This window comes from Equus quagga, chromosome 6 (assembly GCF_021613505.1).
Source record: "Equus quagga isolate Etosha38 chromosome 6, UCLA_HA_Equagga_1.0, whole genome shotgun sequence".
Taxonomy (NCBI): Eukaryota; Metazoa; Chordata; class Mammalia; order Perissodactyla; family Equidae; genus Equus; species Equus quagga.
The window spans coordinates 72,407,017-72,427,567 of NC_060272.1; the positions used below are offsets into that span (position 1 = coordinate 72,407,017).

The following is a 20,551-nucleotide window of genomic DNA, read 5'->3' on the forward strand; positions in this document are numbered from 1 at the left end:
TTATAGCAAAAGGAATCAAATCAGCACTAGGCAAAAGAAGAAATGCACAGGGCGAGATCTGGGAGGATAGTGAAGGTGGAGCTCCTGTTGTCTTCTGCCTGTGAAATGAGGATGCTGTACCCTCCTTGTGCGTGGATGTGTGACGATACGTAGAGTACTGCCAACAGGGAGCTTCACTCAAGCTTCGGTGTCCAGAGTTGTTATTGGGGTTTCATTACAAAGTTATGATTGATTGAATCATTGCCCATGTGTCTCAGTCTCTAGTCCCCCTTCTCTCCCCAGAGGTCCAGTTGATAGCACTGGCTTAAAGCCCCAGTCCTCTAATCTTGTGGTTGGCTTTTCTGGTGAGGCCAGCCTCTGTCCTAAGTCATCTCATTAGCATCAAGTATATAGGGGCCCATCGTGAGTCACCTCATTCAGGGCCCAACATGAACAACAAAGGTAATCCTGTCACTTTGGAAATTCTGAGGATTTAGAGTCTACCTCCCAGGAACTGGGGGAAAAGGCCAGTACAATGAGCTGATATTGGATATTGAGAAGAGGAGAAGGTTTAAATAGAAACAAAATATATTTAGGTAAATACTCAGTAAGTAATTGGAAATAGAGGTCTAGCGCTTAAATAGAATTTGAGTTTAAATTAAAATTGTAAGATGTAAGTGGTGGTTGATAATATACATATAGAAATTGTTCAAGGAGTTTTATAAAGGGAAAAGAACAAAAGACTCAGAATTGCTTTGGGAATGTAAAGGGCAGGGGAAAGAGGAGACCTGAAAGACACTGTCTTGAGCAGGAGAGGCATCAGGAAAGAGCAGTGCCACAGAACCAACCTGGGGAGAAAGGGCTTCAAGAAGAAGAAAATGAACACCAGGTATCAACAGTGTCAAAGGTCAGAGAGAAGGAAAGAAGATATGAATTGAAGATTGACCACTGACTTAGTGAATTAGGTACTTTTAGTGAGGTAGTGGAGGCAGAAGTCAGACTGTAGCTTGTGGAGAAAAAATAGTAAACATAAACCATTTATTCAGGAAGCTTGGCTGAGAAGGGAAGGAGAGGTGGATAGTAGCTAAAGGATTTGTAGGGTCAAGTGAAGGATTTTTTTTAAATGGGACAGATTTAAGTATGTTTCTCTACTGAGGAGAAAGAGCCAATAGAGAAGGAGATGGAAAATAGAGGAGATGATTGAAGGAGTAATGTCATGAGGAGGTGAAATTTATAAATATTGTATCTATGAGCTGTACCTATGTACAGGTGCTAACGGTGGAAATTAACTCCTACTGGAGGGCCATTTAATGACAATACAGGAACTGAGAGGGCATTGAAAGGGGACATTAGAAAGAGAAATATGAACTTTGCTACAGTTCCTATCCCATTAGTTGTTTTTACAATTTTCAAAGTATCAGTCTCATGCACAGCTAAAGGCTCTTTGCAAAGCACGAATTTTTTATAAAACTAATGTTTCAAATCCTAGTGATCCCTAGTTGTTCTGGGTACCAAAACTCTATAGCTAGAAAAGGATTTGGACAGTTTCTGAATTTGGACTTTATGAAACTTTGATGCACACAGTTTTCAAAGTTTAAATCCCCAGAATAACTAGTATTAGTTACTAATAGCTACTGAATGAATCTTTATTTTTGATTAAAAGCTATATATTGTAAGTGTGTTTTGGAAGATTAGTTTTGTCCCTTAGAAGGGCAAGGAATGTATAATTCTACATGTGGTAGAAGGTGTTGTCTTGTTTTCATTGTGTTTTAACAGCAGTCATTCTTAAGTGGTGTTCAAGACTCCACATAGTTATCTTCTGCCAGGTTCAGGAAAATTGGCTAGATTCTTTCTAAATATATCAGAAGATTCCTTGTTCTGTAGACTGTTTGTTAGCCCATCTCTGAGTACCTCTGGTTTGAGATATTTTATGGAATCACTCTTCATTTTTTTTCTGTCTGTAAAGTGATACTTGTGCTAAATGCACCAAGATTTTACTGCGACAGTTGAGTTTGTCTTTTGATGGGAAAATTTTCATGTACATTAAGAAGGCATTTTAATCTGATAAATCATTTAATACACCTTTTGAAATTTCAGGGTGTGCTGATGGTTGGACCCCCAGGCACTGGTAAGACTATGCTAGCTAAAGCTGTCGCCACGGAATGTGGCACAACGTTCTTCAACGTTTCCTCTTCTACACTGACGTCTAAATATAGAGGTGAATCTGAGAAGTTAGTCCGTCTGTTGTTTGAAATGGTGAGTGATGATATATTCAGATTTCAAGGTACTGTTTGTGTAGACGACTGATGTCTCTATAATCTAGATCCGTTCACCCAAGGATTTTTTTTAAAAAGGGCAAGTGTAGTTTCGTTTGATAGTTCTTAACACACTAACAAGATTTGGGGTGGTGAGTTTTGTGGACTAGTCGATGTGTCTTCAATGTATCCTCCTCTCTGAGGTAAAAGAAGGCCCTTTGGCATCCTGTCCAGTGAGTGTGGAAGAGACTTTGGAAATGTGTGTGGTTTGACCGATATTTCTGGATCTTTAATGAACTGATTGAACAGAAGTATATTTTAAAAACTAGTTAGGAATTAACCTGTCATTAAAATCTGTTTCTTTTTCATAAAGGATTTGCAGTAGTTACGTAAGAATGCATATTTGAGGCTAGAGGTTGATAATTTATCTTAAAAAAAACTTTTGAGGAGCTGGCCTTGTGGCTTAGTGGTTAAAGTTCCCTGTGCTCCACTTTGGTGTCCCAGGTTCATAGGTTTGGATCCCGGGTGCAGACCTACTCCACTCATCAGCCAGGCTGTGACAGCATCCCACGTACAAAGTAGAGGAAGATTGGCACAGATGTGAGCTCAGGGCTAATTTTCCTCAAGCAAAAGAAGAGGAGCATTGGCAACAGATGTTAGCTCAGGGTGAATCTTCCTCACGAAAAAAAAATTATATTACAGAAATTTTCAAACACAAAAGTAGAAATAATAGTACTATGAATCCCTGTGTATCTGTCACTCAACTTCACTCAACATACAACTTACCTGTTACTTTTAGAAATTTCTTTTTTTCTGATATGAATGATTGATTTAACCTCTGTCAGTAGCCAATTGGTGGGATTAAAGCAGTGAGAATGTTGTTTAAGAAGGAAGAAATGGCAGTTTTAAAAATTCAGGTTATTTTATGAGAGAATTGAATGATTTCTTTAAAATCTTTTCACAAAGGCTAGATTTTATGCCCCCACCACAATCTTCATTGATGAGATAGATTCTATCTGCAGTCGAAGAGGAACCTCTGATGAACATGAGGCCAGTCGCAGAGTCAAGTCTGAACTACTCATTCAGATGGATGGTAATTGATATTTTATTACTGTCTCAAAACTGTTGTATTGCCTTTTTGAATTTTATGTAGATTCATACTTTGGAAATTCTTAATGAATGAACTAAATGGCAGCCTGGATTTACAGTGTAACCTGTCTTTCAAATTTATGGTTGCACGCATGTTAAGTAAATGTGAATCCTCTTCTGTTCTATCTTCTTGAGAAAATCAAGTAAATTAGACTAACAACTAAAATAACATTTTTGAGGAACTTCATGATTTAAAAAAGTAAGAAAGGAATAAAACAGCGTAATCTCTCCTGCTTTTTCTATTCAGAGGAAATATACATTCATTTTCTTACAGAAAAAATTGGTTTTTCTTACTGGATTAGAATCCTGCGATAGATTATGTGACTTCTACCTCTTTGTTTTATAGTTACCTGTTGATGTGTCTGGTTTTGCCACCATATAGAGGTCGGCAGGACTGCATTATTTTTGTCACTAAGCCTGCCACCAAGCCTGCAGCTGATGGTTAGAAATGTTGGTCGAGTGAAAGAATAAAAGATTGTAAGAAAAACAATCTTTTTCCCCCTTACTGTGTACAGGAGTTGGAGGAGCTTTAGAGAATGACGATCCTTCCAAAATGGTTATGGTGTTGGCTGCTACTAATTTCCCATGGGACATTGATGAAGCTTTGCGAAGGAGATTAGAAAAAAGGATATATATACCACTCCCAACAGGTATGATACCTTCCTTTTGCTGTATTTTGCTCTTCCTTTTACTTTCTGTTACCTTTTTCTATTTCTCTAGGTCTTTATTCCATTAGTATTCTGCTTAAAGAAGTTTGTAGCATCACACCAGCAGTTTGTAGTAGACAGCAGGTCACAGGACTCTGTTGAAGTTCCTTACATTTCAGAGTAATTCTTACGTTCAGAGCTGTATTCGTGTTAATAGACCTGGTAGGACATCTAAGTTTTTAGTTTTAAACTTGAAGAGTCTTCAGTAGACCTTAAGTGATTACAGGTAAAGTTCTCTTAGGATCTTTTTCAAAATATGCTGCTTTGAAAAATATAATTTCATCCTATTGATGAATGTTGAAATTTTCATAAATGAATTTTTTCTTATTGTATTGAGATAAAATTTACATACAGTGAAATGTTAGATCTTAAGTGTATAATTTGGTGAGTTTTGACAAATGAATACTCCTGTTTAATCAATACCCTAATCAAGATGTAGGACATTTCTGTCACCTCAGAAAGTTTCTCTGTGCTCCCTACCAGTTAATTCAAGCCCCTTCTAGGCATTCACTTTTCTGATTTTTATCACCATTGATAAGTTTTACCTATTGTTAAACTTCATATAAATGGAATCACGAGGTATGTACTCTTGTGTGTCTGGCTTCTTTCACTCAGTGTAATGTTTTTGAGATTCATCCAAAATTCATTCATGTGGCTACATGTATGAGTAGTTTATTTGTGATATGATTGTACCAAAATTTGTTTATTCTCTTTTTGATGGGACATTTTGAGTTATTTTTAGTTTTTGGCTATTATGAATGAAACCATATAAATATTCTTGTATAAATCTTTTTATGGATGAATGTTTTCAATTCTTTTGGGTAGTATAGATAAGACTAGAATAGGTGGGTCATAGGGTAGGTGTATGTTTAACTTTATAAGCTCAAACTGTTTTCCTAAGTGGTTGTACCATTTTTACTCCTACCATCAAGGATTGAGAATTCCAGTACTTCCACATCCTAGCCAACATTTGGTATTGTCAGTATTTGAATTTTAGTCATTCTAGTGAGTGAGAAATGCTGTCTCATTGTGGTTTTAATTTCCATTTCTCTGATGACTAATGATGGAGCACCTTTTCATGTGCCCATTGGTCATCGGTATATCTTTTGTGCAGTGTCTTTCCAAGTCTTTTTCTCAGTTTTTAATTGGCTTATTTGCTGTTTTACTAATGCTGTGATGTTCTTTATCAGATACATGCATTGTGAATCTTTTCTTCCAGTTTGTGGTTTGCCTTTCAGCTTTCCTTATGTTGTCTTTTGATAAGCAGGCATTTAAATTTTGATGAAGTCCTCTTGTCATTTTCCTTTTATGCATAGTGTTTTTTATGTGTTAAGAAATCTTTGCTTACCCTAAGAGGGCAAAGGTTTTCTCCTATATTTTCTTTTAGAAACTATAGTTAGATCTGTGATCCATCTTGAATTAATTTTATGTACATGTATCAGTTAGGGGTTGAGTTTGATTTTTTTCATACGTATGTTGAATTGTTTTAGCACCACTTGTTAAAAGGAGTTTTCTGTTTTTCCATTAAATTACTTTGGCACCTTTGTTGTAATTTTTTTTTAATTATTAAAAAAAATAGATATAGTGCCGTCTACTCAGGTTATCTATTTTTTCTTGAGTAAGCTTTAATAGCTTGTGTTTTTCAAAGAATTTATCCATTTCCTTTAAGTTGTCTAATTTATTGGGATTTGACCTAATAGAAATGTGGAAGCTCACTAAATGGTTTGTGTGAAGCTGTTGATTTCATGTCTACTTCTGGAGCCTGAACTCAGCAGGGAGAGCAGTCAGATAGAAAAGATGAAGTGGTGGAAACAAGGACAAACTATAACCTGTGGGGATGTGCTGGAACCCATGTTGGGCTCTCATTTCCCCTGAGACTTCCAATTTTGATGGTTGGGGTGTCCTATAGAAGAAGCTAGCACTGTTTGTGACCAACAAATATAAGTACCAAATATACACCTGGCTCAGGAGTCAAAAAAGCTCAAAGAGGAAATCTGGCAGGATCTGGAAAGAGTTGGAGTTCAGGTGTTGCCCCTCACTAACAAAGTGAGCCAGCAGACAAGTGACAGTATGCATGGGCTGCAAATACACCTCATGCCCTGAACCAGCTTTCTGAGTTAATTCATTTCTGCCTTTCAAATCTCGCCCGTAATTACTCATGTGGTCCATACTAACCCAGAACCATGTAGTGAAAGAATTCTGGGAGGTGAAATTCCAGCTTTGCTGAAGTCAACATAATACAAATCCATACACCTTATTTTCCTTTTATTGTGTGTAGGATCTATAGTAAAGGCTCAATTTTCATTCCTAAAATTGGTAATTTGTGTTTTATCTGTATTGTTCTTGATCATTCTTGCTGGAGATTTATCAATTTTATTAATCTTTTCAAATAACTAACTTTTTGCTTTGTTAATTTTCTGTTTCCTATTTCATTGATTTTTTCTCTTATTTTTATTATTTTTCCCTTATATGTTGTTTTATTTTCTCTTCTTTTCCTGAAGTTAGAAACTTAGACTATTGATTTTAAACCTTTCTTTTTATTTTAATATAAACATTTAAAGCTGTAAATTTCTCTTTAAGTACTTCTTTGGCTTCATCTCACAAATTTTGCTATATTGTATTTACTATTCATTTAGAAATAGTCTCTAGTTTTCCTTTTTCTTTCTTTCCTTGATCCTTGGGTTATTTAGACATGTGTGACTTAGTATCCAAATATTTGAGGATTTTCTAGGTATCTTGTTGCTGTTGGTTTTTAGTTTAATTCCATTATAGTCAAGAACTACTATATAAGATGTCAGTTTTTGAATTTTGTTGAGATTTATTTTATGATTCAGCATATAATCTATCTTGGTGAATGTTTCATTCTGTACCTGTTGATTATAATATTCTATAAGTGTCAGATCAAGTTGATGTGATAGTATTGTTAAAATCTTCTAGATTCTCTACTGATTTCTTACTCTGGTTTTTCTATCAATTACTGAGAGTGGGTTGTTAAACTCTTCAACTATGATTGTGAATTTGTGTCATTTTTGCTTTAATTCTGTCAATTTTTGCTTCATGTATTTTGAAGTTCTCTCATTAGGTGTACATAAACAATTGTCTTCTTGGTCATTCTACCATTATGAAATGTCTCTCTACCTCTGGTTATACCCTTTGATTTGATATTTAATTTGACATTAATATAGCCTCCCCATCTTTCTTTTGCTTACTGTTTGCATGATGGATCTGCTTTCTTCCTTTGATTTTTACCCTCTCTGTCTTTATGTTTGCAGTGCAGTTCTTGTAGGTAGCATGTAATTGGGTCTTGCTATTTGTCCAGTTTATCTCTGTGTTTTAATTGGAGTATTTCATCCATTTAAGTATAATGTAATTATTAATATGGCTCTATTTAGGTCTGCCATCTTGCTATTTGTCCCTTTTTTAAGATTGTTTCTCTGTACCTCCTTCCTAACTTCTTTTGATAATTGACTATTTTTTATTATCCATTTTAAATCCCTTATTGGATTTTTAGCTATACCTAATTGTCTTTTCTTAGCAGTTACTCTAGGGATTACAATACGCATCTGTAACTTATTACAGTCAACTTAGAGATATTGTACCATTTCATGTAAAATGTAAGAGCTATTTGCCTCTCCCAGCCTTTGTGCTGTTTTGTTATGTCTTTTACATCTTCATACATTATAAATCCCACAATATAATGGAGTTTAAATTGTCAATTTAAACTTAAAGAAATTAAGAGGAGCGCAAAAACGTAGTCTTTTCTGTTTACTCACATATTTACCATCTGCTGCTCTACTTTCCTTTTTTTTGGTAGTTGACTAAAGTACTTGTTTTTGGTGAGGAAGATTGGCTCTGAGCTGACATCTCTGGCAATCTTCCTTTTTTTTTTTGTTTCCCTCCCCAAAGCCCCAGCATGTAGTTGTATATCCTAGTTGTAGGTCATTCTAGTTCTTCTGTGTGGGATGCCACCACAGCATGGCTGGATGAGTGGTGTGTAGGTCCATGCCCAAGATCCGAACTGGTGAACCCTGGGCCACTGAAGCAGAGCACGCATACTTAATCACTTGACCCTGGGGTGGCCCCCACTGTTTTCCTTTTTTAAGGTCCAAGTTTAACTTCTGGTTCATCTCCAGTTTATCTTAAGAGCTTCCTTTTGCATTTCTTCTAGTTAAGGTCTGCTAACATCAAATTCAGGTTTTGTTATCTAAAATGTATCTGTTTCACCCTTATTTCTGAAGGATATTTTTCATTGATAAATAATTCTGGGTTGGAAGAGGGTTTTTCTGTTTGTTTTTTCTTTCAGTACTTGTAGAGATATCATTCTATCATCGTCTCGCCTCCATTGTGTTTTGATGTGACATCAGCTGTCCTTCATGTCATTGTATGTAATGTATCTTGTGTATAATGTATCTTTTTCCCTCTGGCTATTGTTTTTTAAAATTGACTTTATTGCATAATAATTTATATATAATAAACTTTATCCATTTAAAATTTGATTGGTTTGACAGTTGTATACAGCTATGAAACCACCCCACAAATAAGATACAGGACATATCTTTAATCATGAAATTTCTTATGCCCCTATGCTTCTCTCCCCCCAACACTGCCCAACTCAGGCAACCACTGATCTGATTTTTGTCACTATAGATTATTTTGAATTTCATATAAAAAAGGATCTATAGTATGTATTATTTTGTGACTGGCTTCTTTTATGCAGCATAATTATTTTGAGATTCATTAATTCCATTATATAACCATACCACAGATTAGTTATCTGTTCTCTTCTTGATGGATGTTTGGATTATTTCCAGTTTGAGACTATTGTGAATAAAGCTGCTATCAGCATTCATGTGCAGTTCTTTGTGTGGTCGTGTGCTTTTATTTCTCTTGGATAAATGCCTATGAGTGAAATAAGTAGGCCATGTGGTAGTATATGTTTAACTCTAGAAAACAGGTTGACATTTTCTTGAGTAGTTGTCCTCTATGGTTGTTTTAAAGTTATTCTGTTTATCTTTGTTTTTCAGCAGTTTGACTATGATATACCTCTGTGGGGTTTTCTTTTTATTTATCCTGCATATATGTTGGACTCTTTGATATTGTTGCACAGATCACTGGCGATCTGTTAAATTTTTTCAATCTTTTTTCTTTCTATTCTTCAGGTTGTATAATTTCTATTCACATATCTTCATGTTCACTGACACTTCCTTCTGCCATCGCCAATTTCTTTTTAATCCTGTTCAATGAATTTTTTATTTCAGGTATATTTTGTAAATCTAGCATTTCCATTTGGTTATTTTTTATAATTTGCATTGCTTTGCTGGGATTCCTCATCTGTACATTCATTTTGTATATTTTTTCCTTTAATTCTTTGAGACTTTTCCCCTTCAAAAATAGGAGCTTAATTCCCCTCTCCTTGAAAATGGATTGGACTTAGTGATTTGCTTCTGGGGAATAGAATATGGCAGAAATGATGCTATATGACTTCTGAGGCTAGATCATAAAAAGGATGGTTTCTGCCTGGCTCTCCTTCTCTCAGATAACTTGCTTTTGGGGAATCCAGTTACCACGCTATAAGGGCAAACAGCCTGTAGAGAAACTCACATGGGAAGGAACTGAAGTCTCCCACCAATAGCTGGCACCAGCTTGCCTGTCATGAGTTAGCTGCCTTTGTGTGATTGTAGTCCTGGCCCATAGATTGACTGCAGCCTTATGAGAGACCCTGTATTAGTCAGCATTCTCCAGAGAAATGAAACCAATAGAATGTGTGTATATATATTTTAATGAATTTGCTCATGCGATTACGGAGACTGGTAAGGCCAAAATCCACGGGGTAGGCAATTCAAGTTCAAAGGCTTTCTGCTGGCAGAATTCCCTCTTGCTCTGGGGAGGGCTGTGTTTTGCTCTGTTCAGGTCCTCAACTGATTAGATGAGGCCCACCCATATTACAGAGAGTAATCTGCTTTACTCAGAGTCTGCTGATTTAAATATTAATCTCATCTCAAAACACCCTCACAGAAACATCTAGAATAATGTTTGACCAAATATCTGGGCACTGTGGCCCAGCCAGGTTGATACATAAAATTAACTGTCACAGACCCTAAGCTAGAACTTTCTAACTAAGCTGCTCCCAAAATTCCTGATGCACAGAAACTGTGAGAATAATAAATGGTTGTTTTAAACCACTAAGTTTTAGTGTAATTTGCTATTCAGAAATAGGTAATTAATATACTGCTTTATAGTTTTTGTCAGCTAATTCTAACATCTGGAACATTTGTTTCTATTGGCTACTTTTTAAGTTGCTTGATTATGGGTCATATTTTTCTGTTTCTTCACAAGTCCAGTAATTTTTATTGTATGTTCTACATTGTAGGGAGTCTGGATTATGTTGTTTTCCTTTAAAGAGTGTGCAGTTTTGTTCTGACAGGCACACAGATTATTGGCAGAACATAAGAAAAAGCCACCTTACAGTCTTTGCTGTCTCTTGGCTAATGCCTGAAGACAGTTGCCTCTTACATTTTGTTTTAAAGTTGTTTACCATAGAAGGACAAGTCTGGTACGAATTTTTTCATAATGACCGGAAGTGGAAGCCTCGTCTGTGAGTTTTGAAGCTTAATTTTTGTAGCATTTTCATTACTCACTTTTGTGACTAGATCTCAAGGCTGTATACTATAATTAATTGGTAGATTTCTCTCAGATTCCATTTTGTATTGTCTTTCCTGGCTACTACTGTGTATTTTATTAATTCTAATAATCTCATTACTTAAAAAGAACAGTTTTCTTTTTCTTAAAACAGTGCTTAATTTACTGATTGAGCTTACAAAATAGTAAGCTTATTGAAAGCAATAGTGGAAGTGATTCAATTTAGAACGTATAAGCTGTCCTGGAATATTACACCTCCAGAAGCAGCTCCTTCGTACCTGGCTCACTGCTGTGTTAGCTACTTGAAGATTTGAGATGTGAATGGTTTGTTATCACTTCTGATTTAATAAGCTTTTTCCCTTCCTCTTTTTCCCCTTTTTCTCTTTTTCCTTGCTTTCTAAACAAAAAATGTGTGTGATATCTACTATATTTATATGAAATATTTTAATTTTACTGCCATATACCATGATTATAAATAAAAAATTAATACTGATGGGGGAAGAAAAGTTTTACTACTTAAACTGATGTCATTTAAACTTTTTTACTTTGAACTTTAATTCACTATAATAGGGAGAAAAAAATGCAATTGGAAAAAGAGTTAATGACAGCAATTTTATAAATTGCTGGAAAGCCTAGGTGTTGAGGGAAAGGCGTGCTTTGTGGTACAAAGGTGGGAATTTAGCTTTCTTTGAAGTATTGGAGAAGAAAATAGATTTGGCTGACTAAAGGACTTTCTTCTAAACTTGTTTTCCTTTATGAAAAGGTTGTGTCCGTTTTAGGTAATCGTTTTTGGATGGTCCCTTTGCTCATTACTAGTCTGAAGGTGTGTACCTTATGACCATAGAACTTGAGAAATTGCTTTCTCTTAGAGGGCTCCCAAACAAATAATCATAATTAGAATGCCACTTTTTCTAACTTTTTCTTTCATCTGTATTAATGAATTCAACAGGTGGTTTTTGACTCTTTGCTATCTGAAAGATATTTATTAGGTACTGTGGGAATATAAAGGTAAATAACATACAATCCTTGGCCTTAGAGAACTCACTGTGTGGTTAGAAGGTGGGCATACACTAACCTAACTGCAGTGAAAACTACAGAACGTGTGATACTGGAGTTCTCCAGACTACATTTGGAATGGAGAATAAGGAATAATAAATTCTGACTGACGTGCTTAGGGCAGACTTCCTGGAGGAAGTTGCATTTTCACTGAATTTCCATAGAGAAAGACAGAACAAAGGCCTGGTTGCTTGAAAATGAATAGCTGTCATGGCTCGCGCATCTGTAGGATAGAAGGGTCTGGAAGAGGCAGAACAATGAAGACAATTTGGAAAGATGGGAGACACATGAAAGAATGATTTGGAAATCCAGAGTAAAATTAATGGAAAATTATGGATTATATTAAAGTAAAAAATTGAAGGACATTTTATGAACAAAATCAACATGAAAAGAAACTTGTAGTTGGAAAAGGCAAGAATGAAAATAGATAAAACAGGAAAAGCCACCCAAAAAGGCATATTATAAATTATGTAATTTACATAAAGAAATATGCAAATTTCCTTAAGACTGAGAGGCAATTAGAACTTGATGGCAAAGAAAGTCAGTGTATCAGTTACTCTTGCTGTTTAACAAGCCACTCCAAACAATCTTCTTTTGCTCACAGATTCTGTGGATCAGCAATTCAGATAGGGTACCACAGGGATGGCTTGTGTCTGTTCTGTGATGCCTGGGGTCTCAACTGGGAATCAGAGACTGGGGGTGACTCTGCATCTGGAGCCTGAGATCGTCTGGAGTGTCTGCTCACATACCTGGGGGTTGAGGCCTGGGGCCTCAGCTTGGGTTGTCTTTCTTGAGCACCTCTGTGTTACCTGTGGCCATTCCATGTGGCCTGGGCTTCTTCAGGCATGGTGGTCTCAGGGTAGTCACATTTTTTACACGGTAGCTCAGGGCTCCACTGGAAAAGATGGAAGGTGCATTGCTGTTTATAAGCTAGCCTTGGAGGTCATGTAGTGTCACTTCTGCTGTACTCTGGGTTGAAGCATTTACAAGCCCACCCATTTTCAAGAGGAGGGGACTTAGACCAGCTCTGGGTGGGAGAGTGGCACAGCCACATTGTCGAAGCACGTGTGGGATGAGAGAGACTCTTGCAGCCATCTTATAAATGCAGTCTGCCATGTTCAACAACAGGCAATGACAGGCACAGGCGCAGCTTAGCCTTACACTAAGTCTCTTCTTTATGCATCTAAATTATGGCAGCAACGACCTGCTCAGCCTAGTGAACTCCTTTCTCCAGCCCCTTCACTTAATTGTATTTTGCTTTTAGACTAAACTCCCTAAACCACCAAGGCATCATAAAGTCTCTTAGACTTTAATTTCCTATCACATCATCGTCAGAGTCCTTTTTTTAAATTGCAAGTTCACACCTTATCTATCCTATTTGTGCCTATTTGCATCTCTTGGTGTTCTGTTGTACTTTTCCACTTAACCTTTTTTTTTTCACTCTGATATACACTTGCTTTTTCCTACTTCCATGTCATTATTTATGGTGTTCCCATTTCCCAGATTGTTCCATCTCTTTCCTCCTGTTTCAATGTTAGTGATTTTTCAAAGTTGACGTTAAAGCATACCGATTCTATGAAGTCTTCTTTGCTCTGGCCTGTCTCCCTTGTGTGGACTTACTTTCCTGAGTGTTTCATCTGTCTTATCTATCTCCCAGATGTTCGGTAGTAGAAGGGATCTAGGTTTTCTTTGTCTGCCTCTAATCCTCTTTGTTGATTGACTGATGGTGGTGGTGATAGAACAATGGACATGTATTGAGTGCTGACCGTGGACCAGACTTTACATGTATTAACTCATTTAACCCTCACACCAGCTTTATGAGGTAGATTCTCTTCTTATCTTTACTTCACTTACGAGGAAACTGAGGCACTGAGAGGTTAGGTATGCTACCCAGTGTGGCAGAACAGGGATGTGAGCCTGGACAGTCTGACCCCAGAGCACATGCTCTGTCCACTGCCCTTGACTGCCCAGTATGCTCAGGAAGAATTGGTATTACAAGAAGTGTATGATCCTTCTAACAATGTTTATTTAAATTTAGAATGTGTCTTAACTTGGTTATGTAGCATTCGCAGATCTTTATACTATTATTAACACATTAACCCCTCGTTAAATCCTTTCATAAGGTTATTAAATATTGTAAATTTAGTTTTATAGAGCTGATAAATCCTACATAGTCTCTTCTAAGAAATCACTGATACAACCAGTATTAAAAGTTAATTTTCACCAAATCATGGTTACTAGGGAAAAGGAAGATGCTTTCTACTCAGCTTCAGTATCACCAGGCCCTCATGAATGAACAGGTCTGTGCTCCAAAGTTCATTTAAGTTGGCTGTCTGGAACTTTGTTTCTGTGGGAGAGTACCTTATGTTAAGCTTGGTGTTTAAGTTCTTAGGGCAGGCCACAGTAAAACATTTGATTTACAAATACAGTGGTATTCTAACATTGGGGCTAAAAGAGCAAAGAGATACTCCTTCACTAACGTTCACCTGCTGCGTGTGGAGCACTATGAAAGGATGCTCTTATGTTAAATTCAGAGTTCTTACTGGGGCATCAGGAGCATAGCCACCTTCTGTAACAGCAAACCTAGGATCTTCCTCCCCTTCCCTCTTTCTTTCCACGCCCCTTTGGCTGAGCACCTGAGAGCACTTCTTTGGCCATATACCACCTGTGGTGTACCCCTGTGAACTGTGGGCCTATTGGCTGGGGATGGTCAAGGACAGGGAGCTCCTGAGATTAAGGACTTCTGGAGGTAAAGGTTTCGTAGTCACACCTTTTCTTTTTTTCTGACAATGCCAGATAAAGCCTGCTTCCTTCTCTTTCCATTGTGGCTGCTCTTTGTGTTGCTTTGCTTTGTCTTACTTCAGGAGTGTGTGTGTGCATGTGTGTGTGTGTGTGTGTGTGTGTGTGAGAGAGAGAGAGAGAGAGAGAAATGTAACTCAGATACAGAAACATGTATTAAAATGTTCAATTGATCCAATAATTGGCAAAGCAAACAACAATATAACCACCTTCTAGGACAAGAAATGGAGCATTATCAGACCTCAGAAGCTCTCCAGTATGTTCCTTCCCTAGCATAGCTCCCTTCCTGCCCCCTAGTGGTAATCACTGTTATTCCTTTTATGGAAATAATTTATTGTTTTTCCTTATAATTTTATTACCTACTAATGTATCCCCAAACGGTTTTACCTCCTTTTAAACTTTACATAAATGAAATCACACTGATTGTGTTCATTTATATCTTGCTGCTTTTTGCTCAATACGTTTTTAAGACTCACCCATATTGTGACATGTAGATGCAGTTCCTTTTTGTTGCTGTGTGGTATTCTGTTGTATTAGTTTACAAGGGCTGCCATAACAAAGTACCACAGGCTGGGGGGCTTACACAACAGAAATTTATTTTCTCACAGTTCTGGAAGCTGGAAGTCCAAGATCAAGGTGTTAGCAGGATTGGTTTCATTCTGGGGCCTTTTTCCTTGACTTGTAGATGGCCGTTTTCTTCCAGTGTCTTTATGTGGTCTTCCCCCGTGTGTGTCTATGTCCTAATCTCCTGTTCTTCTAAAGATGCTAGTCATACTGGATTAGAGCCCACTCATATGACCTCATTTTACCATAATTACCATCTTTAAAGGCCCTATCTCCAAATACAGTCACATTCTGAAATATTGGAGGTTGGGACTTAAACATAAGAAGTTAGCAGTGAACACAATTCAGCCCATAACATGCCTTATGTGATTATACCATAATTGTCTTTCATATTATTTGATGGATATTTTGATTGTTTCCAGTTTTAGGCTATTATGAACAATGCTGCTATGAACATTCTCACACATGTATAATGGTGGAAATCCCTAAGCTTCTTTAGGCTGGGAGGGAGCTTTCCATCCTGGAGTGAATTGCCAGGTCCTGTTGTATAGCTGGAACATCGATAAATAAATCCAATCTGTCTTCCAAAGTGATTGTTCCAATTTACATTCCTACCAGCAGTGTATGAGAGTTCTTCTTGTTTCACATTTTCCCAGCACCTGATATTGCCAGACTTTTTAATTTTTACCAGTCTCTTGTGTGAAGTGCTATCTCATTGTGGTTTAATTTGTGTTTTTTTATTATTGAAGAATTTGAACATCTTCTCCTTTATTTATTGGGCATATGGGTTTTGTGATATATCTGTTCAAGTCTTTTGCCCAGTTTTCTATTAAGTGGTCTGACTTTTCCTTAATGATTTATAGGAGTTCTTTAAATACTCTGGATATAAGTCCTTTGTTACTTATATATGTTGAATATAGCTTTTCAAACTCTGTAACTTAGTGTTTTCACTGTATTTACTGTCTCTTTTGATGACTAGGAGTTCGTAATTTTAGTGTGATCAGTTTATCAGTCTTTTCCTTTGTAGTCTATTTTTTTTTTTGACAGGGAAAGATTCGCCCTGTGCTAACATCTGTTGCCAATCTTGCTCTTTTTTGTTTTTCCTTCTCCCCAAAGCCCCAGTGCATGGTTGTATACCCTAATTGTAAGTCCTTCTAGTTCTTCTATATCAGCCACCACCACAGCATGACAACTGTATGGCATGAGGTAGGACCCAATTTCATTTTTCCCCCCGTAGATAGTCAGTTGTTCTGGCATCATTTATTGAAAAGACACTCCTTTCCCCCACTGTGTCATAAGTCAGATGTCCATAGTATATGCTTTGATCTGCTTCTAGGCTCCTTTTCTGTATCACGGATCTGTTTGTCTATCTCTGCAGGAGTATTACACTGATTTGAATCCTATTGCTTTGTAATAAGTCTTGGAATCTGATAGAGCAGTTCCTCCTAGCCTGCTCCTGTTCTTCCCGAGTGTCTTGATTCTTCTTGGTTCTTTCCATTTTCATAAACATTTTAGTATCTACTTGTTGGGTTCTGCAACAGACCTATTGGGATCTTTATTGGAATGACTTCACTCTATAAGATCATTTGGGGGAGAATTGTCAATGTCATGAAAGACAAAACAAACAAACAAATACTGGGGGCCTATTTTAGATTAGACTAAAGAGATCTGATAACTAAATGTATCATGTGATAGTTTTTAAGAAAGTTATGAAGACCTGGGACAAATGGGGACATTTTAGTCTGGATTGTGTATTAGATGATACTCATGTACCAATGTTAAATTTCCTGATAAGTTTGATAATTGTATGGATACGTTTGTTCTTAGGAGATACATGCTGAAGAATTTAAGGTGAAGTGTTTTGGTGCCGACAGCTAGCTCTCAATTCAAAAAAGTGTTGGGGGGGAGGAGAGGAGATGCGAAAGGAGTGATAATGGCAGAATGTTGACTATTGGTGAATCCACATGAAAGGTAAATAGGTGTTCATTGATTCTTTGTTTTTGACCTGTAGTTTTAAATTTTTTCGAAATAAAAGTTGGGGAAAATTATGTTTCATTTTGTATGTCAGGATAGTAGAGAACCAGATCCATGCTAATTTTGCATTATCTTGGTATGCTGTGTTAAGGAGATGTACCACTAAAACTGATAGTAAAACAGCAAGTGCGATTGTTTTTTTAAAACATGCTGTAGTTTGCTTGCGCTTACTCAATACACATTTCAATCATACTGGAACAGCAAATGTCTGTAGGCTGGCTCTCGAAGTAAAAAAATACATTAATAAATGTTTTGTGCCAATTGTTGATTTGCAGAAAAAGAAAACTGAGTTTTTTTTAAACTACTGATTAGAGTTATGGAAATCTTTTCCTATATCGTACCAAAAGGTGAGCATAGTAATTCATCAGAGTTACACTTCATGCAATCTAGTTTTATAAAACTAGGCTAAATATTTTTCTACTAAAAGCATTTCTGGTGCTTGCATGCTAATGTTTTTATTTTTCATAAAGGATCTCAGACCCTTTGTTCTCACAGCAAGTATCTTCCCAATCTATAAGGAAAACTCTGAGTTTTGTTTCAGTTTTTGGTTATTGCAGCCAGGGCACTTAGGAAGTTAAATGATTCCATGAGTCATGCAATGAATTGATGAAACTCGTGGACTCACAGTTATTGATTCTTCTTTGCGTTAGTCTCTCTTTCTTTTCCTGAATGTTAATATGTGATTTCTCATCAAAATGACTTGTAAAATAAAACATCTAACAGTAACAAAAAACTCTTCTAATAGCAAAAGGAAGAACTGAGCTTCTGAAGATCAATCTTCGTGAGGTTGAAGTGGACCCTGATATTCAACTGGAAGATATAGCAGAGAAGATTGAGGGCTATTCTGGTGCTGATATAACTAATGTTTGCAGGTATTTTTTTAATGATCTGTGACCTTACACGTTAGTTATAGGTTTGGCAGGAGGACTGGTCTTAAAGTCAGTGTAGTTATTAGCCCTTGACATGAAAGCAGCTGCCTGTTGCCTTGAAATGATTTCCCCTTTGTCTTTTTTTTGCATAACTTCATTGGTCCTTGTTTGATTGAATAATTACGTAAGAATACAGTCACCTTTTCTGTCCTTTGATTTTTAAGAAATTATTGTATCTAACTTGGTACTAGTGACTTTGACAACTGAAGTTTAATTTAGCCCTAAATTGGAGCCTAGCTGCATCAACATAAAATATCATCATTTAGTTTTGGTTGGCATTTTCCCACATGCAGATGAACAAACTTGATCAATTTGAGCTGTGAAAGATATATATTAAAATTTCTCTTTCAATTTAGTGACATCATAATTTTTAGACATTTCACATCACTCAATGAAGAGGATTTTTTTCTTCTAGTTCTTTTTTTTTTTCCTTTTTCTCCCCAAAGCGCACCAGTACATAGTTGTGTATTCTTCGTTGTGGGCCCTTCTAGTTGTGGCATGTGGGATGCTGCCTCAGCGTGGTTTGATGAGCAGTGCCATGTCCTCGCCCAGGATTCGAACCAATGAAACACTGGGGCGCCTGCAGCGGAGCGCGTGAACTTAACCACTCGGCCACGGGGCCAGCCCCTCTTCTAGTTACTTCCCTAAGTGTACTTAAATTGACATCAGTAGGCTTTCTTTAAAATTATAACATCTGTATTTTTCACTTTTTCTGCTAGTATTTTTTCTGTGTGCATCTAAGTTGGGTGGCACTCAATAAGCTCACAGAAGTTTCCACTATCACTATAGTAAAGTATATAAAAATTTGAAGTTTTGGTTGGCTTGGCTTCCTATAAGCTTTTTTGTGAGCAGTAATTGTCCATTTCTTCCAAACCTTCTTAATTATTTGCAAGTGATCAGAATGGGACTGAAAATAGGATCTGGAGAAGTCAGATTTTATCTCTTTAGTTGCCCACAAATACTCCATGTAGGGAATTCCACATCCTATATGTAGATATATTCATGTTCCAGAGAGACAGCTTCCTGGCTTTACTTCCTCTAATTAGATTGTAGACAAACCAGGATAAGATTTGAATTATCTTAACATTAGCCATATACGCATTTTCAAGTGTGCAATTCAGTATTTCAAAATTCTACTTCATTTTCCTAAGCTTCTTGGCTGTCTTTGAAAGCAACAGTGGGGAAGAAAATTCAATTTATCTGAATGTACTGAAAATTACACTCAAAATTCAGTACTATCTGAGCACAACCTAGACTTTTAGGATTCATTAACAATACATTTTATGTTTAAGTCCTTTGCTTGCTGTTTTAACCTTTTCTGAACTTTCAGGATATCTCTGAAGTAGAAAATTCTGAGCAGCATCATAAAATTATATAAAATGATCTTTTGAATGTTTTCTTTTAACTTGGTTACAATTGAAAGTGTTTAAAATATTTGCCACAGTGAGTATTCACTGATTTTGGTGTATTTTTAGGGATGCCTCTTTAATGGCAATGAGACGGCGAATCAATGGCTTAAGTCCAGAAGAGATCCGTGCGCTTTCTAAAGAGGAGCTTCAGATGCCTGTGACCAGAGGAGACTTCGAATTGGCTCTTAAGAAAATTGCTAAGTCTGTCTCTGCCGCAGACTTGGAGAAGTATGAAAAATGGATGGTTGAATTTGGATCTGCTTGAATTTCTGACAGGTCTTTCATTTCTGGTATTTTTGTTTATAAAATGTGAAGAATTCCTGCAATTAAAAAAAAAAATAGGTTTGGAACTTTTCGTTGGAGAGATTTTCACGTAAAGGAAAAAAAAACCCCCTAAAACCACAAAGAATATAAATGTAGTTGAGAAATAAGAAAAGCTTACGTAGAGAGCCTGATAGTCTCCGTCCCCTGGCTTTGTGCTGGTATTCTACGTGCTCATGCATTGGTATTGCACGCCCAGACCAGGGCGTCAGGGGGGCTGCAGAAAGAGATCGGCATGCTGTGGTAGGAACTTGTTTACAGAAGATTTAGAAGGACCTCTATTTCTCTCCCATTTGTTGTTTTTTGTTTTTTTCTATTCTTTGCTCTGAACATGAGGGACCTGTATATGCTGACTTTCAACACCAAAACTGGGTTTGTGTCAAATTCATTATTTGTTGTTAAGAATGACAGTTTTGGATTAAATAATGAATTTGCTAGTTAAACCTTTAGAATTCACCTATGACTATTAGAGTCTATCTGTGTAGTCTGGAGTTTTACCCTCTCTTCCCCACCATTTCTTCTTTTAGCTATTTAATCACTTATTAAGCTTTATGGGGGAATATCCTCATGTTTTGTGGTTTTTGAATCATTTTGCCAGGTTGTTTCTCTGTTCTTTATTATTTTTTGCCGGTACTTTTTATATTTCATATCAGAAGAGTGGGAAGTGTATTATGACCGCAGAAGATGCACTTCTTCATTCTAGACTTCTA

The 20,551-nt window shown here is 36.7% G+C and overlaps 1 protein-coding gene across 7 annotated transcripts in view; it reads left to right on the forward strand.

Moving 5' to 3' along the window:
• The window catches only part of KATNAL1 (katanin catalytic subunit A1 like 1), an 80,477-nt gene that overhangs the window by 51,379 nt on the left and 8,547 nt on the right, over positions 1-20,551 (forward strand). For 5 of the 7 annotated variants that reach the window (XM_046664471.1, XM_046664473.1, XM_046664467.1 and 2 more), the window contains exons 7-11: positions 2,077-2,235; positions 3,201-3,327; positions 3,899-4,033; positions 17,928-18,054; positions 19,587-20,284. In XM_046664471.1, the coding sequence (XP_046520427.1) occupies positions 2,077-2,235; positions 3,201-3,327; positions 3,899-4,033; positions 17,928-18,054; positions 19,587-19,785 (747 nt within the window). In that variant the 3' untranslated portion in view covers positions 19,786-20,284. Of the gene's footprint in view, positions 1-2,076; positions 2,236-3,200; positions 3,328-3,898; positions 4,034-17,927; positions 18,055-19,586; positions 20,285-20,551 lie in introns of those variants that run through there. The other 2 variants (XM_046664468.1, XM_046664469.1) reach the window with 1 other exon arrangement.